This window comes from Procambarus clarkii, chromosome 79 (assembly GCF_040958095.1).
Source record: "Procambarus clarkii isolate CNS0578487 chromosome 79, FALCON_Pclarkii_2.0, whole genome shotgun sequence".
Lineage (NCBI taxonomy): Eukaryota > Metazoa > Arthropoda > Malacostraca > Decapoda > Cambaridae > Procambarus > Procambarus clarkii.
In genome coordinates this window covers 6,395,695-6,411,913 of record NC_091228.1, presented here as the reverse complement: position 1 = coordinate 6,411,913, position 16,219 = coordinate 6,395,695, and the positions used below count along the sequence as shown (strand labels likewise).

General features: G+C 49.9%; 1 protein-coding gene across 11 annotated transcripts in view; it reads right to left on the bottom strand.

Moving 5' to 3' along the window:
- LOC123764490 (probable G-protein coupled receptor CG31760) overlaps positions 1-16,219 on the bottom strand; it is a 170,056-nt gene that overhangs the window by 17,144 nt on the left and 136,693 nt on the right. For all 11 annotated transcript variants that reach the window (XM_069314508.1, XM_045752363.2, XM_069314507.1 and 8 more), the window contains 4 exons: positions 14,131-14,236; positions 12,004-12,136; positions 9,557-9,710; positions 1,952-2,061 (listed from right to left, as the gene is read on the bottom strand). In XM_069314508.1, coding sequence (XP_069170609.1) covers positions 1,952-2,061; positions 9,557-9,710; positions 12,004-12,136; positions 14,131-14,236 — 503 coding nt within the window. The remainder of the gene's footprint in view (positions 1-1,951; positions 2,062-9,556; positions 9,711-12,003; positions 12,137-14,130; positions 14,237-16,219) is intronic.

Below are 16,219 nucleotides of genomic sequence, written 5' to 3'. Positions count from 1 at the left end.
GCTCGAGTGGGAAGCAAAGTTGCTAATTGACAATTTCTGAACGTTTTCAGATATTTGTTATAATAATTTTCGACCCATCACCTCTAAACTACTCCATATAACCGCGTCTCGAGGAAGGTGTCGGTGGACGACCAAGTGATCAGACCACAAAACCCAGAGAACGATAACGAAGTGTGCGAAATTATCTTATAAACCCTTCAGGAGTTTTCAAGTTGACACCTGACCTGACTTTTAAAGCCATGAGGTCTGAGACACGTGTAGAGCTGAAGGGGACTAAAGCCACGAGCACAGACCCGGTGCCACAGCTGGAAGCAGCTGTGGAAGGGTTAAATCATCTTACTAAAGTTTTCAACTCCTTACTAGGAAGAAGGGAACTGCCAGAGACTTGGAAAACGTCCAACGCGATGCTATACATATGGAAGGAGGAAAACCAGAGTCAATGAGCTACATTCCAGGTCCAGAATTCATCAAGGATGAAAGTCTAACTAAATCTAACGCTGGAACAGAAAAATACAAGAGCAGATATGATCACAACGTAAAAGATACCCGATTACAATGTGTAAAGAGAGTATAGTATATAGAGCAGGGTCCAGAGGGAGAGGAACTGGGGGGTCCAGAAGGAGAGGAACAGGGGGTCCAGAGGCAGAGGAACAGGGGGTCCAGAGGCAGAGGAACAGGGGGTCCAGAGGCAGAGGAACAGGGGGTCCAGAGGCAGAGGAACAGGGGGTCCAGAGGCAGAGGAACAGGGGGTCCAGAGGCAGAGGAACAGGGGGTCCAGAGGCAGAGGAACAGGGGGTCCAGAGGCAGAGGAACAGGGGGTCCAGAGGGAGAGGAACAGGGGGTCCAGAGGGAGAGGAACAGGGGGTCCAGAGGCAGAGGAACAGGGGGTCCAGAGGGAAAGGAACGGAGGTCCAGAGGGAAAAGGAACAGAGTTCAGAAGAAAAGGACCTAACCAAATCGAGGCAAAAGAGAGGATGGTCAACAAGCCCCACAAAGGCTGAAGAAAGCCTTCTCCCCGGGCCAAAGAGCGCGGTACAAAGGCATCACCACAAATGGATCAACAATGCAAAGGAGGAAAAAAAAATCACGAGCAAGGAAAGTCAGGGAAAAACAAAAGAGTTTCAAAGCAATTTTTCCTGTAGTAATATACACCTTTATTCACTGATCTTGGTGACCTAGACTGTGAGGCAGGACGGTCTCAGTCTCGCTTTAATTAGATTATTGCAGCGTATAGCTGAGGTGACGACCATGGCTTCTGTTTACCCTGGGGCGCACGCCCACACACACATAAGCCAACGCACGCACGTGCACACACGCACACAATGCGTATACAACATTTACACATACTCGTACATATACATTATGCCCCATTGAAGGGGACAGGATCTGTTAGACATATGGTCGTCGACAATCTGTTAGACCTATGGTGGTCAACCTAGGCCAACCAACCTTCAAAATGCGACCCACAACAGTTGACTTGACACAGTGCCTACCGGTATTTACCGCAGGTAAACCAGAACACCAAGAACGGTCTAACCGTGCGAGTGGTTACTAATGTTCAACTTTAGTAAAGGCAAGGTAATGAAGATGGGTGGTGAGGACAGGTGTCCGGACACTGGCGGGTCCACAATGACAGAACCAACGAAGGGACACAAGGGAGAGGCGTGACTTCCCTCAGTGTCCCGAGTAGACATGAACAAAGTTACAATTGTAACGAACTATTGAAAGTTGAAAGACGGGGTCCAAGAGCTGAACCCAAACATGCACAGTTAAGCGAGTACACACAAATACCTTCCGCTACGTTCTAATGACAAAGAAAATACTCGTCTCTAGGTCATCAAGAAGAAGCAAATACTCATCTCTAGGTCATCATGAAGAAGTACTCACCTTATAATTCATCATAAAGCCTCACATTCCCCCTCTAGGTCATCATGAGGAAGCCAGTACTCACCTCCAGGTCTTCATGAGTAAGGAGGAGAACGTGATACAGAAGCCTAGGTGTCGGGTCCACTTGGTGGCGATACAGGAGTAAGTGTCCAGCACGGGGAAGATGGCCGCCATCTGTTGGGTGGCAGAGTGAGTCAGTGAGGTAAAGTGAGGGGGGCAAAGTGAGGGGGGAGAGAATGAGGTATATCATTATAAGAGCAGCTGTGGTCATTATAGAAGAAAATGAGAGGGCATCAAGCCTTAAAATGTACACAATATAATGAGAGAGAAAGTAGAATAATATGGACGAATGAAGAACTAATGCAATGACACGAAGTATGGATAAACGCACGGACGCATAGACGGGGGAACGCACGGACAAAGACCTGAACCCTGTCATTACACCTAGCAGTTTAGAATAACACACACAGGCTGAGTGGACAGCGCTCGGGGGTCGAAATCCTAACGGGGTGCGTCCTGGGGATGTATGTGTGCGTGCGCGTGTGTTAGAAATCTACGTAGTAGATATAATAGAAGAAAAAATATATTGGTTAGAAAGGCGGGATCCAAGAGCTAATAGCTCTATTCAGCAGATACAAATAGTCAATTCAAATAATAAACACACAAATACAGCAGAGATCAGAGCAGAGATCAGAGATCAGAGTAGATCACAGCAGAGGAAGTAATGAGACAAAAGTTATGCCCAGCTGATGACAGACAGAAACAGCAACATAACACATAGGAAGGGAGTACTTCTACCCATAGACCAGTGACCAGTTGACCAGACCACACACTACAAAGTGAAGGGACAACGACGTTTCGGTTCGTCCTGGACCATTCTCAAGTGAGTACTGGATCGACTTGACAATGGTCCAGGACGGACCGAATCGTCATCGTCCCTTCACTTTCGAGTGTGTGGTCTCGTCAACATACTTCAGCCACGTTATTATGACTCCTCGTCTCCGGTGACCAGCACCTCCCCAGCAAGGAACTCAAACGAATAATAAACACAGGTTAAACACCGACAATGAGGCTTGTAAACACCCACGTAGCATCAGACAAGGAAAAAATCATGCCTAATGAACCTTCTAGAGTTTTAGGCGAAAGTAATGAAGATAAGACAAGACAGAAAAAGTTGGCCAGAGTGTAGATTTCTAAACTGTTTAGAAAGTTTGTGATGGTTTCACGCAAGATACTCCTACATAAACTAGAGAAGCAGGCACAAGTAAGGGTAAAGGCAATGCAACTTGGGATTTAACTGAACCCTCTAAGGGGGTCCCCGATGCCTCGACTGAACCCTGTAGGGGGTCCCCGATGCCTCGACTGAACCCTGTAGGGGGTCCCCGATGCCTCGACTGAACCCTGTAGGGGGTCCCCAAGGCCTCGACTGAACCCTCTAGGGGGGGCCCCGAGGCCTCGACTGAACCCTCTAGGGGGGCCCCGAGGCCTCGACTGAATCCTCTAGGGGGGCCCCGAGGCCTCGACTGAACCCTCTAGGGGGGCCCCGAGGCCTCGACTGAATCCTCTAGGGGGGCCCCGAGGCCTCGACTGAATCCTCTAGGGGGGCCCCGAGGCCTCGACTGAACCCTCTAGGGGGGCCCCGAGGACTCGACTGAACCCTCTAGGGGGGCCCCCGAGGCCTCGACTGAATCCTCTAGGGGGGCCCCGAGGCCTCGACTGAACCCTCTAGGGGGGCCCCGAGGACTCGACTGAACCCTCTAGGGGGGCCCCCGAGGCCTCGACTGAATCCTCTAGGGGGGCCCCGAGGCCTCGACTGAACCCTCTAGGGGTGCCGAGGCCTCGACTGAACCCTCTAGGGGGTCCCCGAGGTCTCGACTGAACCCTCTAGGGGGGCCCCGAGGCCTCGACTGAACCCTTTAGGGGTCCCCGAGGTCTCGACTAAACCCTTTAGGGGGTCCCGAGGCCTCGACTGAACCCTTTAGGGGGTCCCCGAGGTCTCGACTGAACTCTCTAGGGGGGGCCCGAGGCCTCGACTGAACCCTCTAGGGGGGCCCCGAGGCCTCGACTGAACCCTCTAGGGGGGCCCCGAGGCCTCGACTGAATCCTCTAGGGGGGCCCCGAGGCCTCGACTGAACCCTCTAGGGGGGCCCCGAGGCCTCGACTGAATCCTCTAGGGGGGCCCCGAGGCCTCGACTGAATCCTCTAGGGGGGCCCCGAGGCCTCGACTGAACCCTCTAGGGGGGCCCCGAGGCCTCGACTGAACCCTCTAGGGGGGCCCCGAGGCCTCGACTGAACCCTCTAGGGGGGCCCCGAGGCCTCGACTGAACCCTCTAGGGGGGCCCCGAGGCCTCGACTGAATCCTCTAGGGGGGCCCCGAGGCCTCGACTGAACCCTCTAGGGGGGCCCCGAGGCCTCGACTGAACCCTCTAGGGGGGCCCCGAGGCCTCGACTGAAGCCCAATCAGGGGTTTTGCACATTGCTCCTCATACACTCTGGCTATGGTCCAGGAGTTCTACCTCCAACGCTTCTCTTTAAATACACAATGCAATCCCATTAACGTGATTTCAGGTTGCATTGCTTTTTACCATGTCATGGCGTAGTGGTCCAGGACATGGGTTTTGGAGTACCAAGCGTGCGGGTTCGAATCCTCCTCATGGCTCAAATTGATTTTCTCATTCACAATAAAATCACAATAATATTTGAGATATTTGAGATATATACAAGAGTTGTTACATTCTTGTACAGCCACTAGTACGCGTAGCGTTTCGGGCAAGTCCTTAATCCTATGGTCCCTGGAATACGATCCCCTGCCGCGAAGAATCGTTTTTTCATCCAAGTACACATTTTACTGTTGCGTTAAACAGAGGCTACAGTTAAGGAATTGCGCCCAGTAAATCCTCCCCGGCCAGGATACGAACCCATGACATAGCGCTCGCGGAACGCCAGGCGAGTGTCTTACCACTACACCACGGAGACTGTTATATGTAGAATTGGTCTGGAGTACACCACGTATGTGAGACCAATTCTAGAGTATGCCACCCCATTGTAGAACCCCATCTAAAAAGACACTCAAGCATACCATAGTATGTCCTGAGGACTGCGACGAGGCGCATCCAGAAATTGCAAATGATTGCTACGAAGAAATATTGAAAGAACTAGACCTGTCGTCGCTAGCAAAGAAGGCGCAGACAATAGAGATGTATAATTCTTAGTGGATTGATAGAGCGGAAAAAATGTTCACAATGAATACCAGTAGAACAATAGGGTATGAATGGGAACTTAGAAACCAGATCAGCCATAAGTTAGAAAGTTTTATTTTAACAAAAAACTCTAGGGAAATGGAAAGAACTAAATGAGCAAGTTGTAGAATCGATCTTCATTCGTAAGAGAATATATGACAAACAGATCAAGAGTCATTGCATTAGAAAACTGCCAGTGAAAAGGCAGGATCCAAGAGCCAAGCTCGAATCTACACAGATAAATAGGTGAACACACACACACACACACACACACACACACACACACACACACACACACACACACACACACACACACGCAATTACATTTTCACACGTGTAATATATATTTTGATATAATACTCCTGAAATAGCCATTAATCGGATCTTGGCAAAACAAACACCAGAGCCATGTTTGACTGCTCTTCAAACACAATACAATTAGCAATTGCTGATGGAATTCATAATAGAACCAAGTTCCATTTACCGTGGATCACTGAGGACCTCCTGACGTCAACACGACGTCACGCCAAGTGTGGTAACTACCCACCAAACACCACGTAACTACAACGTCGTTACAATGACGGAACAAGTTTTACCACCAAACAAATTGTAACAACGCTTTTAATGTCATAAAAACGTTCTAATACGGCATAAACACGTTTCTAATATGTCAACGTTTTTAATACGTCATAAAAACGTTCTAATGCGGCATAAACACGTTTCTAATATGTCAACGTTTTTAATACGTCATAAAAACGTTCTAATGCGGCATAAACACGTTTCTAATATGTCAACGTTTTTAATACGTCATAAAAACGTTCTAATGCGGCATAAACACGTTTCTAATATGTCAAAGTTTTTAATACGCCATAAAAACGTTCTAATGCGGCATAAACACGTTTCTAATATGTCATAAAAACGTTATAAGAAGATAGGACGCCTTTATTCAAAGTTGTAACAAGCGGAAAATAGGGACAGTTACTTTATGTTTGCAGGGTTGTGCTTCCACGACCACACGCATGACCACAGAAAATTACCTCATTTACAATTCCAGTATAGCTTATATTGGTATAGTCCTTGTATAATTCAACTCCCCTGAATGATATAAATGATACTATATTGCTATATAATGATTATTCAACCCCCCTTTAATGATACTATATGAATATATAGTCCTTGTATAATTCAACAGGTAACTAGTCATTGTATAATACATCCCTGAATGGTGTAGTGGTTTAAAAAGAGACATACGACACTCTTCAAACAATTCCATTAAAAATTTATCAATTCTGTAAAGTAGTTTCGTTGAATATCCATCACACTATTAATAAAATAAAAAATTCAGTATTAACAAGGGCGCTGACCGTTAAAATACAGCCTTAAAGTAATGGTAAGGAGGTTGCTTACTAAAATATAGCCCATACTAGTCATAACAAGAAGATAGAGGAGTCTGAAGCCAGTTAATTAGACAACCGATAGTTAAAAAAAGGCAGGGTCCAAGAGCTAACAACTCGCCTAATGGCCTTGTTGTACCTGTTACGTTATAATAGAATTATTTTCATTTTCAAATTCTTTGTCGATTTTGGTTTTTAAATTGTGGTTGGAGGTGGCTTCTACCACAACTTCTGTGCCTTGACTACTCGTACAGGTAATACAAGTCGGCGCTCAATCCCCTCGACCGTCCACAAGTGGTTGGGCATCATTCCTTTCCCCTGTCCCATCCCAAATCTTTATCCTAACCCCTTCCCAGTGCTATAAAGTCGTAATGACTTGCCCTTTTTCCCTGATAATTCCCTCCCTCACCTAGACTGTTAGAGACTCGAACCTTGGACCCCAAACGTGTGAGGCTGAAGCTCTATCGACCGAGCTATTGAGTGGTCTTAATAAGAAAAGGGTTCGAGACCCTTTGGTCTAGTGCGTGTTCCAGCGGCGTAAGACCCCAGCAACAGGTGAGGTGGGGGGGGGGGGCTATCCTGAGAGAACCAGAGCCCTGTGCGGGGTGTTGGGGGGTGGGGGTGTTGGGGGGATGGGGCCAGTACAGAGAGTGTACCCAATCACTTTCCTTACCACGAACGAACACGCACATCCATACACAATCACAAAATATTTAGCATGAACAGGACACGAACATGGCCTGGGGACACGGACAAGGACACAGGGCGGGCGTGAGGACACTATAAACTCGGCAACCTGTCCTCGGGTCAAGCTCGTTAAAGCGGCGGCCGGTGCCGAAGACGCATTGATTAATTTCAACGTATTGTGTATGGGAGAGTCCCGGGCACCGCCGGGTACTCCATCTAGTTCTGAAATATGCAAAGAGTTAAAATTTTCGTTGTCGGTCCCCTTGGCAATATTTTATTTTTTATTTTTTTCCCAGATTATAAAATATTTCACGATTTAAAATGTCGACATGATTTTATGTCGCCTGTAGCAATATATTCCCCCCTTCCCTCTCACCCTCTCTCTCTTTCTCACCCTATCTCTCTCTCACCCTGCCTCCCTCTCTCTCTCTCTCTCTCCCCCCCTCTCTTTCACCCTCTCTCTCTCTCTCTTCCTCACCTCCCTTCCCCTCTAATTAATCCAACAATTAGGGGAGGTTATTAAGCACCTACAGCTCATGGTTTAACGACACATGAACACTGGGGGAGGGTAATGGGTAGGAGCAAGGTGGGTGGGTAATGAATTGGGGTATAGGGGAAGTCATGGGGGAGGGTGATGGGAGGTGGGAAGGTAATAGTGAAGACGTCATGGGGTACATCACTACACACCTGTAGCTCCATTAAACTCCACTGTAACACGAGACTGTTCTTCCCTACTTTATTTATACTTTACTGAATATATTTTTACCTCTTACCACCCCGCCCAGCTGTGTCTAAATAACGTTACTTGTTCCTGCGAGTTTGTTCCTGTTTACCGTTCTCCTTACTGAGCAACCCTGTACCTGGCGTGCCACCTGCGGCACGTGTACCTGGCGTACCACCTGCGGCGCGTGTACCTGGCGTGCCTCCTGCGGCGCGTGTACCTGGCATGCCACCTGCGGCGCGTGTACCTGGCGTGCCACCTGCGGCGCGTGTACCTGGCGTGCCACCTGCGGCGCGTGTACCTGGCGTGCCACATGCGGCGCGTGTACCTGGCGTGCCACCTGCGGCGCGTGTACCTGGCGTGCCACCTGCGGCGCGTGTACCTGGCGTGCCACCTGCGGCACGTGTACCTGGCGTGCCACCTGCGGCACGTGTACCTGGCGTGCCACCTGCGGCGCGTGTACCTGGCGTACCACCGGAGTCTTCACTGACGTATATAATGTTTGGAAACATCAACTTGAAACAGGAGGTATTTTTGGTTAATTAATATAGAGCACAAAAAGCAAGGGAATTAGTAAATATTTTTCATTTACACTAAGCTAGATGAAACTAGTGATGCTTGGTTATTGTTCTAATTCATTTAGTAAAAATTGGGACGTCCTAAATCTGGATATATTGGCAATATAGAGATTAATATTTATACTGGACGAAGGGAGGGTACAATTACAGCGAACAATGTCGTTTTTCCCACTTGTGCTGGACGGTAGAGCGACGGTCTCGCTTCATGCAGGTCGGCGTTCAATCCCCAATTGTCCACCAAGTGGTTGGGCACCATTCCTTTCCCGCCGTCCCATCCCACATCCTTATCCTGACCCCTTCCCAGTGGTATATAATCATAAAGTCTTGGTGCTTTTCCCCATCTTGTGGCTTAGCTCACCAGAAAAGCCAAAAGCCTTAAGCAGGACTGGTCATAACTTGTTCACTGTTCAAAGTGTTCTATTCAACTCTTCTTACAGAGGGAGGGTGATGGTTGGGGACAGGGAGGTGGGGGGGGGAGGGGAGGCTTACTTAGTAAGTGGGGGGATATAGGAAGGTGTGGGAAGGTATGAGGTAGGGAAAGGGGAGAACGGAAGGGAAGGGGGTTGATAGGGATGGGAAAATGAAGATGAATGAAGACTGCAGAAGAAGAGAGGGGGGGGGGGGGGTGGAGGGAAGACTAGAATGGAAGGGGGTAAGTGATAAAATGAGGGGAGTGGAGAGAGGGGGAGTGAGATGGGGAGGAATATCAGAGGCCAGGGAGGAGGCTAGCCGGCCAAGAGGCCAGCCAAGAGGCCAACCAGCCAGCCAAGAGGCCAACCAGCCAGTCAAGAGGCCAGCCAGCCAGCTAGCCAGCCAGCTAGCCAGCCAAGAAGCCAGCCGGCCAACCAAGAGGCCAAGAGGCCAGCCAGCCAGCCAGCCAGCCAGCCAGCCAGCCAGCCAGCCCACGAGACCATGCAGGGAGGAGGCCAGCCAGCCAGCCAGACAGCCAGCCCAGGAGACCATGCAGGGAGGAGGCCAGCCAGCCAGCCAGACAGCCAGCCCAGGAGACCATGCAGGGAGGAGGCCAGCCAGACGACAGAGAGGACCCACCTCGAGGTACATGATGGTGCAGCCGATCAGACAGATGCAGAGGAAGGTGGGCGAGGCGAGGCGGAAGACCTTGACACTGCGGTAGTGGTAGACCAGACCCATCATCACGAAGCTCAGCACTATACACAGGCTCGAGATGACCAGCAGCGCGATCCTGGAACGGGTGATAGCAGTGGGGTTGAGTAGGGCAGTGGGAGATGGGGTGGGGAAGGGGGGAGAGAGAGAGAGAGAGAGAGAGAGAGAGAGAGAGAGAGAGAGAGAGAGAGAGAGAGAGAGAGAGAGAGAGAGAGAGAGAGAGAGACAGAGAGACAGAGAGACAGAGACAGAGAGACAGAGACAGAGAGACAGAGAGAGAGAGAGAGAGAGAGAGAGAGAGAGACAGAGAGAGAGAGAGAGAGAGAGAGACAGAGAGAGACAGAGAGAGACAGAGAGAGAGAGAGAGAGAGAGAGAGAGAGAGAGAGAGAGAGAGAGAGAGAGAGAGAGAGAGATAAAAAGGTGTATTAGTTGCAGGGTATTCAGAGATGTTGCAAGAGACAAGTCATATTCTGCCTATATTGACTTAAAGGCTTCTTGCAGCCTAGTTCGGTGTTCAGATTGAAATCACAGAATCACATTAAAAAACATATTTTTCCTAACACGCTGAAGACTAACAGGCCACAGGTCATATTTGACACTCGTTTGACAGGTCACAGAGGTCCAATCCTGGACAGACTGGTACTTTCCCTCTCGTGGATGTAAAACTATTAGCGGACCGTGTTCTAGGGAAAATATGTTGAGAAAAGCAGTATAACAATGAGGGGGGGGGGGTGAGGGGTGAACCCCCAAACAAGAGAGAGACTTTGGATCTAATGGTCACAACAGTTGGGCTTAAAATAAGTCCTGGAACAGAACGTTGTGATTCTTAAAAAAATGGCGAATAATAATTTTTTGGCAGCGTCCATCATTCATGTCTTCTGAGAGTTACATTATTTTATTGGAAGCTTTGACTGACAAGGTTCATCATTGGACTTACGCCAGTGAGTCAATTTGGTTGGTAAAGGAATTAACCTTTCTCTCTCTCATTGAGAGAGAGAGAGAGAGAGAGAGAGAGAGAGAGAGAGAGAGAGAGAGAGAGAGAGAGAGAGAGAGAGAGAGAGAGAGAGAGAGAGAGAGAGAGAGAGAGAGGAAGATTAATCCTATATACGAAATGCATTTATTAAATATTCTTGCATTACCAACTAGAACAACTCCGTTATATTAACTTTTTTTTATTCACAATTGTTTCAAACTCCAACGTCATGACCCTAGAATATAAGATTAAATAAACTTAAAAATAGATTAATTGGTGGCTTCTGAAGCAACTGCTTGAAGCACACCCCCTCCCCTCCTCGGACGCATCGGCACTACCACCAGCAGTGTCCCTTGAATCAAACCCACCCTTGCTGGTCCCGGCGCCGTACGACACTTTGGGCCGACTAGCCGGCAGCAGGCGCCACCCCCACCGAGGTGTGACGACACATTCTCTCTAGAGAAGCATAATAAAGTCTTCTCTCGCTCTCTGATTAACACAACTCAAGTTATTACCGCTTATAACTTATTAGAACCTGTAAGCGGTTTACCTGACAGCAGCAGCAGGCAGCTATATTGCAGACTGTTGACTTTGCAACAAAATCTAAATAGAATTCTCGCTTGCAATATCCGGTAAATATATAAATAATAAATGCAGAGCAAAAAGACAGAAAATTTCTTCTATGCAGAAAGATAAAACTGGACTTCATTACACTGGAGGAAAAAAGGGAGACATGACAATGACGTCTAAGATACCAAAGTGAACTAACACAGTAAAACTAGAATCAATGTTATAATTAAGTAGAACGAAACGTTCAACACAGGTAACTCTCTCGCAGATGTCTGAAGAACTTGTTCACTCTGAGTCGTAAATGAGTGAAATGGATTAAATGAGGAAGTTGTCTAAGCCAACACGAAGCTCTGATGAGTTACAATGAAACTGATGATTAGATCCCCAACTCGCAAACCTGAAAATGAAGAATTGACGACGTTCCGATTCACAACTTGATAATGGTCCTGGGCGGATCGAAACGTCATCTGATCCACAATTTCAGAATTGAGAGTCTGGGTCTCCAATTTGACTATATTTTTAAATATGAAATAGAGTCCTTTAAACAACACACACACACACACACACACACACACACACACACACACACACACACACACACACACACACACACACACACACACACACACACACACACACGCACACACACACACACACAGACAAGACGCCAGAAGAGGAGTCCCGCAGGGGTCAGTCCTTGGACCTATACCGTTTGATAAATGTAAATGATGATTTGATCCCCAACTCGCAAACCTGAAACACACACACACACACAGGGGGGCACTACCATACCTGGCGTCCGTAGGAACATTAGTAACGATGACGTACCTGAAGGGCCAGTTGTAGTGTGCCATGCAGGGCTTGTTTGAGTGGCACTCAGGGCACTCCTTCTTGCACGGTCGACACACGTACAGCATCTCGTAGGTGGGGTTGTTCCGCTCGACCTTGCCCTCCCACGCCACTGTGGGAGAGACATTGCCTGTTTGTAGTATGGAACCTTCCCATCTCTATCATAGTCGACCACTCCGTCAAAATAGCAACGTATTAGTCAAAGTAAAAGCCCCCATAATATGGACGGTTTCTGAGCATTGTGAAATGATCATTAGTTAATATTAAAATTTGTGTGTGGTTGACTACGTGACAATAGGTAAATAGCGTGACAAATAGCAGTAAATAGGTACCTGGGTGTTAGTCAGCTGTCACGGGCTGCTTCCTGGGGGGTGGAGGCCTGGTCGAGGACCGGGCCGCGGGGACACTAAAGCCCCGAAATCATCTCAAGATAACAATTACGACGTTTATCAGATGTTCATTAGCCTTATCCACACTATCTTGTAACTGGCACAAGAGTTGTTGAAGTATTAAATTAAAGCGAGGGAGGGTGGGGGGGTTGGGGGGTTAGGGGGGTCTTCTGTCATATCGTGGCTAAGGCGGTTCAGACAGGTGTCTGAGAAGCACCAGAACGCCGGTTCAAAATCTCCCCATTTCCTCAAAATGATTTTTCTCAATTGATGTATGTCACGCCATTGTGAAGTGGGCGTGACCATGAGAAGGGGGGCAGGGGGGATGGTGAGGGGGGAGGGGGTCAGCAAGTGGTGGGGGTGGGGGGGGGGTCGATGAGAGGGGGAGGAGGGGGGGGCACATGTAAGATTAACTACTGGTTTCACATGCTGGAAAAAGTGTGTTGAATCCGTTTTCCTGGAAATTAATTGATTCTAGGTACATAATGTATTTAGTGCAAGCGAAAGACTACATCAAACAAGCGACATACACTGTCTTCCCTGTCCCTCCCTCCCTCCCTACCCCTCTCCCTACCCCTCTCCCTCTCCCTCGCTCCCTACCCCTCTCCCTCACTCCCTACCCACTCTCCCTCCCTCCCTACCCCCTCTCCCTCGCTCCCTACCCCCTCTCCCTCGCTCCCTACCCCTCTCCCTCACTCCCTACCCACTCTCCCTCCCTCCCTACCCCCTCTCCCTCGCTCCCTACCCCCTCTCCCTCCCTCCCTACCCCCTCTCCCTCCCTCCCTACCCACTCTCCCTCCCTCCCTACCCACTCTCCCTCCCACTCTCCCTCCCCCTCTCCTCACTCCTAGCATCTCAGACTCAAGACATTAATCTTGTGAGAAGTGGTGACGGAGAGAGAGTGTTCAAGTGCTCTCGGGTTAAATGAAATAAAACCAAGACAGAATTTTATGGTTTGTCAATATTTGGCTCTTAAGAATATAGATTTAATTTGAGCCAAATTGTGACCTCTTATAAGAACGCCGAAGTTCATAGAGCGTTTACACCTACACCCTCCGCTCTTCTATCTAGGCCTACCTCTTGCATCTAGGCCTACCTCTTCCATCTAGGCCTACCTCTTGCATCTAGGCCTACCTCTTGCATCTAGGCCTACCTCTTGCATCTAGGCCTACCTCTTGCATCTAGGCCTATCTCTTCTACACACACACACAAATGCCCAAATGAGCCACAGAGATATTAGAAAGAACTTTTCAAGTGTCAAGAGTGGTTGACAGATGAAATGCACTAGGAAGTGATGTGGAGGCTGACTCCATACACAGTTTCAAGTGTAGATATGATAGAGCCCAGTAGGCTCAGGAACCTGTACACCAGTTGATTGACGGTTGAGAGGCGGGACCAAAGAGCCAGAGCTCAACCCCCCGCAAGCACAATTAGGTGAGTACACACACACACACACACACACACACACACACACACACACACACACACACACACACACACACACACACACACACACACAACCACACACACACACACACACACACACACACACACACACACACACACACACACACACACACACACACACACACCACACACACACACACACACACACACACACACACACACACACACACACACACACCCACCCACCCCCCCCCACACACACACACACACACACACACACACACACACACTAGTACAAAGAGAGCCGTACCTTCAACATGCGTGCCGTTGAAGGTCTTGTTCCTGGGGTAGAAGCCTGGACGACACTGGCACCTGTACCCTCCACGTACCCAGCCGTGCCCAGGTGTGAACACGCACTGAAACACCACAAACATGTCTTCAATATTCTGCTGGAGGACATGGCATACTTGACACTGGAGGGGGGGGGGCGAGGTCTGACACAGGGAGGGGGGGGGCGAGGTCTGACACAGGGAGGGGGGGGCGAGGTCTGTCACTGGGAGGGGGGGGGCGAGGTCTGACACAGGGAGGGGGTGGGGGTGGGGGCGAGGTCTGACACAGGGAGGGGGGGGGGGCAAGGTCTGACACAGGGAGGGGGGGGGGGTGGGGGCGAGGTCTGACACAGGGAGGGGGGGCGAGGTCTGACACAGGGAGGGGGGGGTGGGGGCGAGGTCTGACACAGGGAGGGGGGGGCGAGGTCTGACACAGGGAGGGGGGGTGGTGGAGGCGAGGTCTGACACAGGGAGGGGGGGCGAGGTCTGACACAGGGAAGGGGTGGGGGCGAGGTCTGACACGGGGGAACGAGGGAGGGGGGGGGGGAAGGTGGTCTGACACGGGTAATATTACTTTCGGAAACAAGGGAAATGATTCTCGTTAGAGGGAGATCCGGAGACCATCAGGGAGAAAGATGAGAGAGAGAGAGAGAGAGACAGAGACAGAGAGACAGAGAGACAGAGAGAGACAGAGACAGAGAGAGACAGAGAGAGAGACAGAGAGAGACAGAGAGAGACAGAGAGAAACAGAGAGAGACAGAGAGAGACAGATAGAGACAGAGACAGAGAGAGACAGAGAGAGAGACAGAGAGAGAGAGACAGAGAGAGAGACAGAGAACCGAGTCAATGATAAAACAGACAACTGTAACAATAAGTATAGACAAATTAGAGACGAGTGAACCTCCCCCCCCCCAGTGCCAGTTGGCACTCCATCACAAAATAGACCTGATACTGCAAGAATGAGAAAGGTCTGGTCTGGACCTTCACTACCCCAGCCCAGTCGACCGGCTCACAACCGGCTGGATCACAAGCAAAAATACTTATTAGACGATAGCAAGTCAGGAACCAGAATTTATGAAGCATTTATGCAACCACTAACGAAGCCTCTATATCTTTCCTCTATCACAGAAGAGGATAATATTACAAGTTTAGGAGTCTAAAAGAGATGTTTCAGGAAAAGGCTTCAGGGTCGAGCAGACAGACAACGGAGAAATGGCCCGTTGAAAGCAGGAAAATGGCCGTTACACGAGGGAGGAAAATATTGATGAGGCAGCCAAGACCTCATCAAATGAGACGAGCGACACTTGGTATTAAGCGGACACTTTAGATACCACGGAGTTGATGGTCCTGTTGATCTGTTGCCAGGCTGGGCCTCTGGTGACTGTGGGGGCGTCCTCTTCCAGCACTGGGGAGGTGGGTATGTCGGGGCAGCCCTTCTCTTCCAGCAGTGGGAGGTGGGTATGTCGGGGCAGGCTTTCACTTCCAGCAGTGGGGAGGTGGGTATGTCGGGGCAGCCCTGATCTTCCAGCAGTGGGGAGGTGGGTATGTCGGGGCAGGCTTTCACTTCCAGCAGTGGGGAGGTGGGTATGTCGGGGCAGGCTTTCACTTCCAGCAGTGGGGAGGTGGGTATGTCGGGGCAGGCTTTCACTTCCAGCAGTGGGGAGGTGGGTATGTCGGGGCAGGCTTTCACTTCCAGCAGTGGGGAGGTGGGTATGTCGGGGCAGCCCTTGTCTTCCAGCAGTGGGGAGGTGGGTATGTCGGGGCAGCCCTGATCTTCCAGCAGTGGGAGGTGGGTATGTCGGGGGACAGCCCTTCTCTTCCAGCAATGGGAGGTGGGTATGTCGGGGCAGCCCTGATCTTCCAGCAGTGGGGAGGTGGGTATGTAGGGGCAGCCCTTCTCTTCCAGCAGAGGGGAGGTGGGTATGTCGGGGCAGCCCTGATCTTCCAGCAGTGGGGAGGTGGGTATGTCGGGGCAGCCCTGATCTTCCAGCAGTGGGGAAGGTGGGTATGTAGGGGCAGCCCTTCTCTTCCAGCAGTGGGGAGGTGGGTATGTCGGGGCAGCCCTTGTCT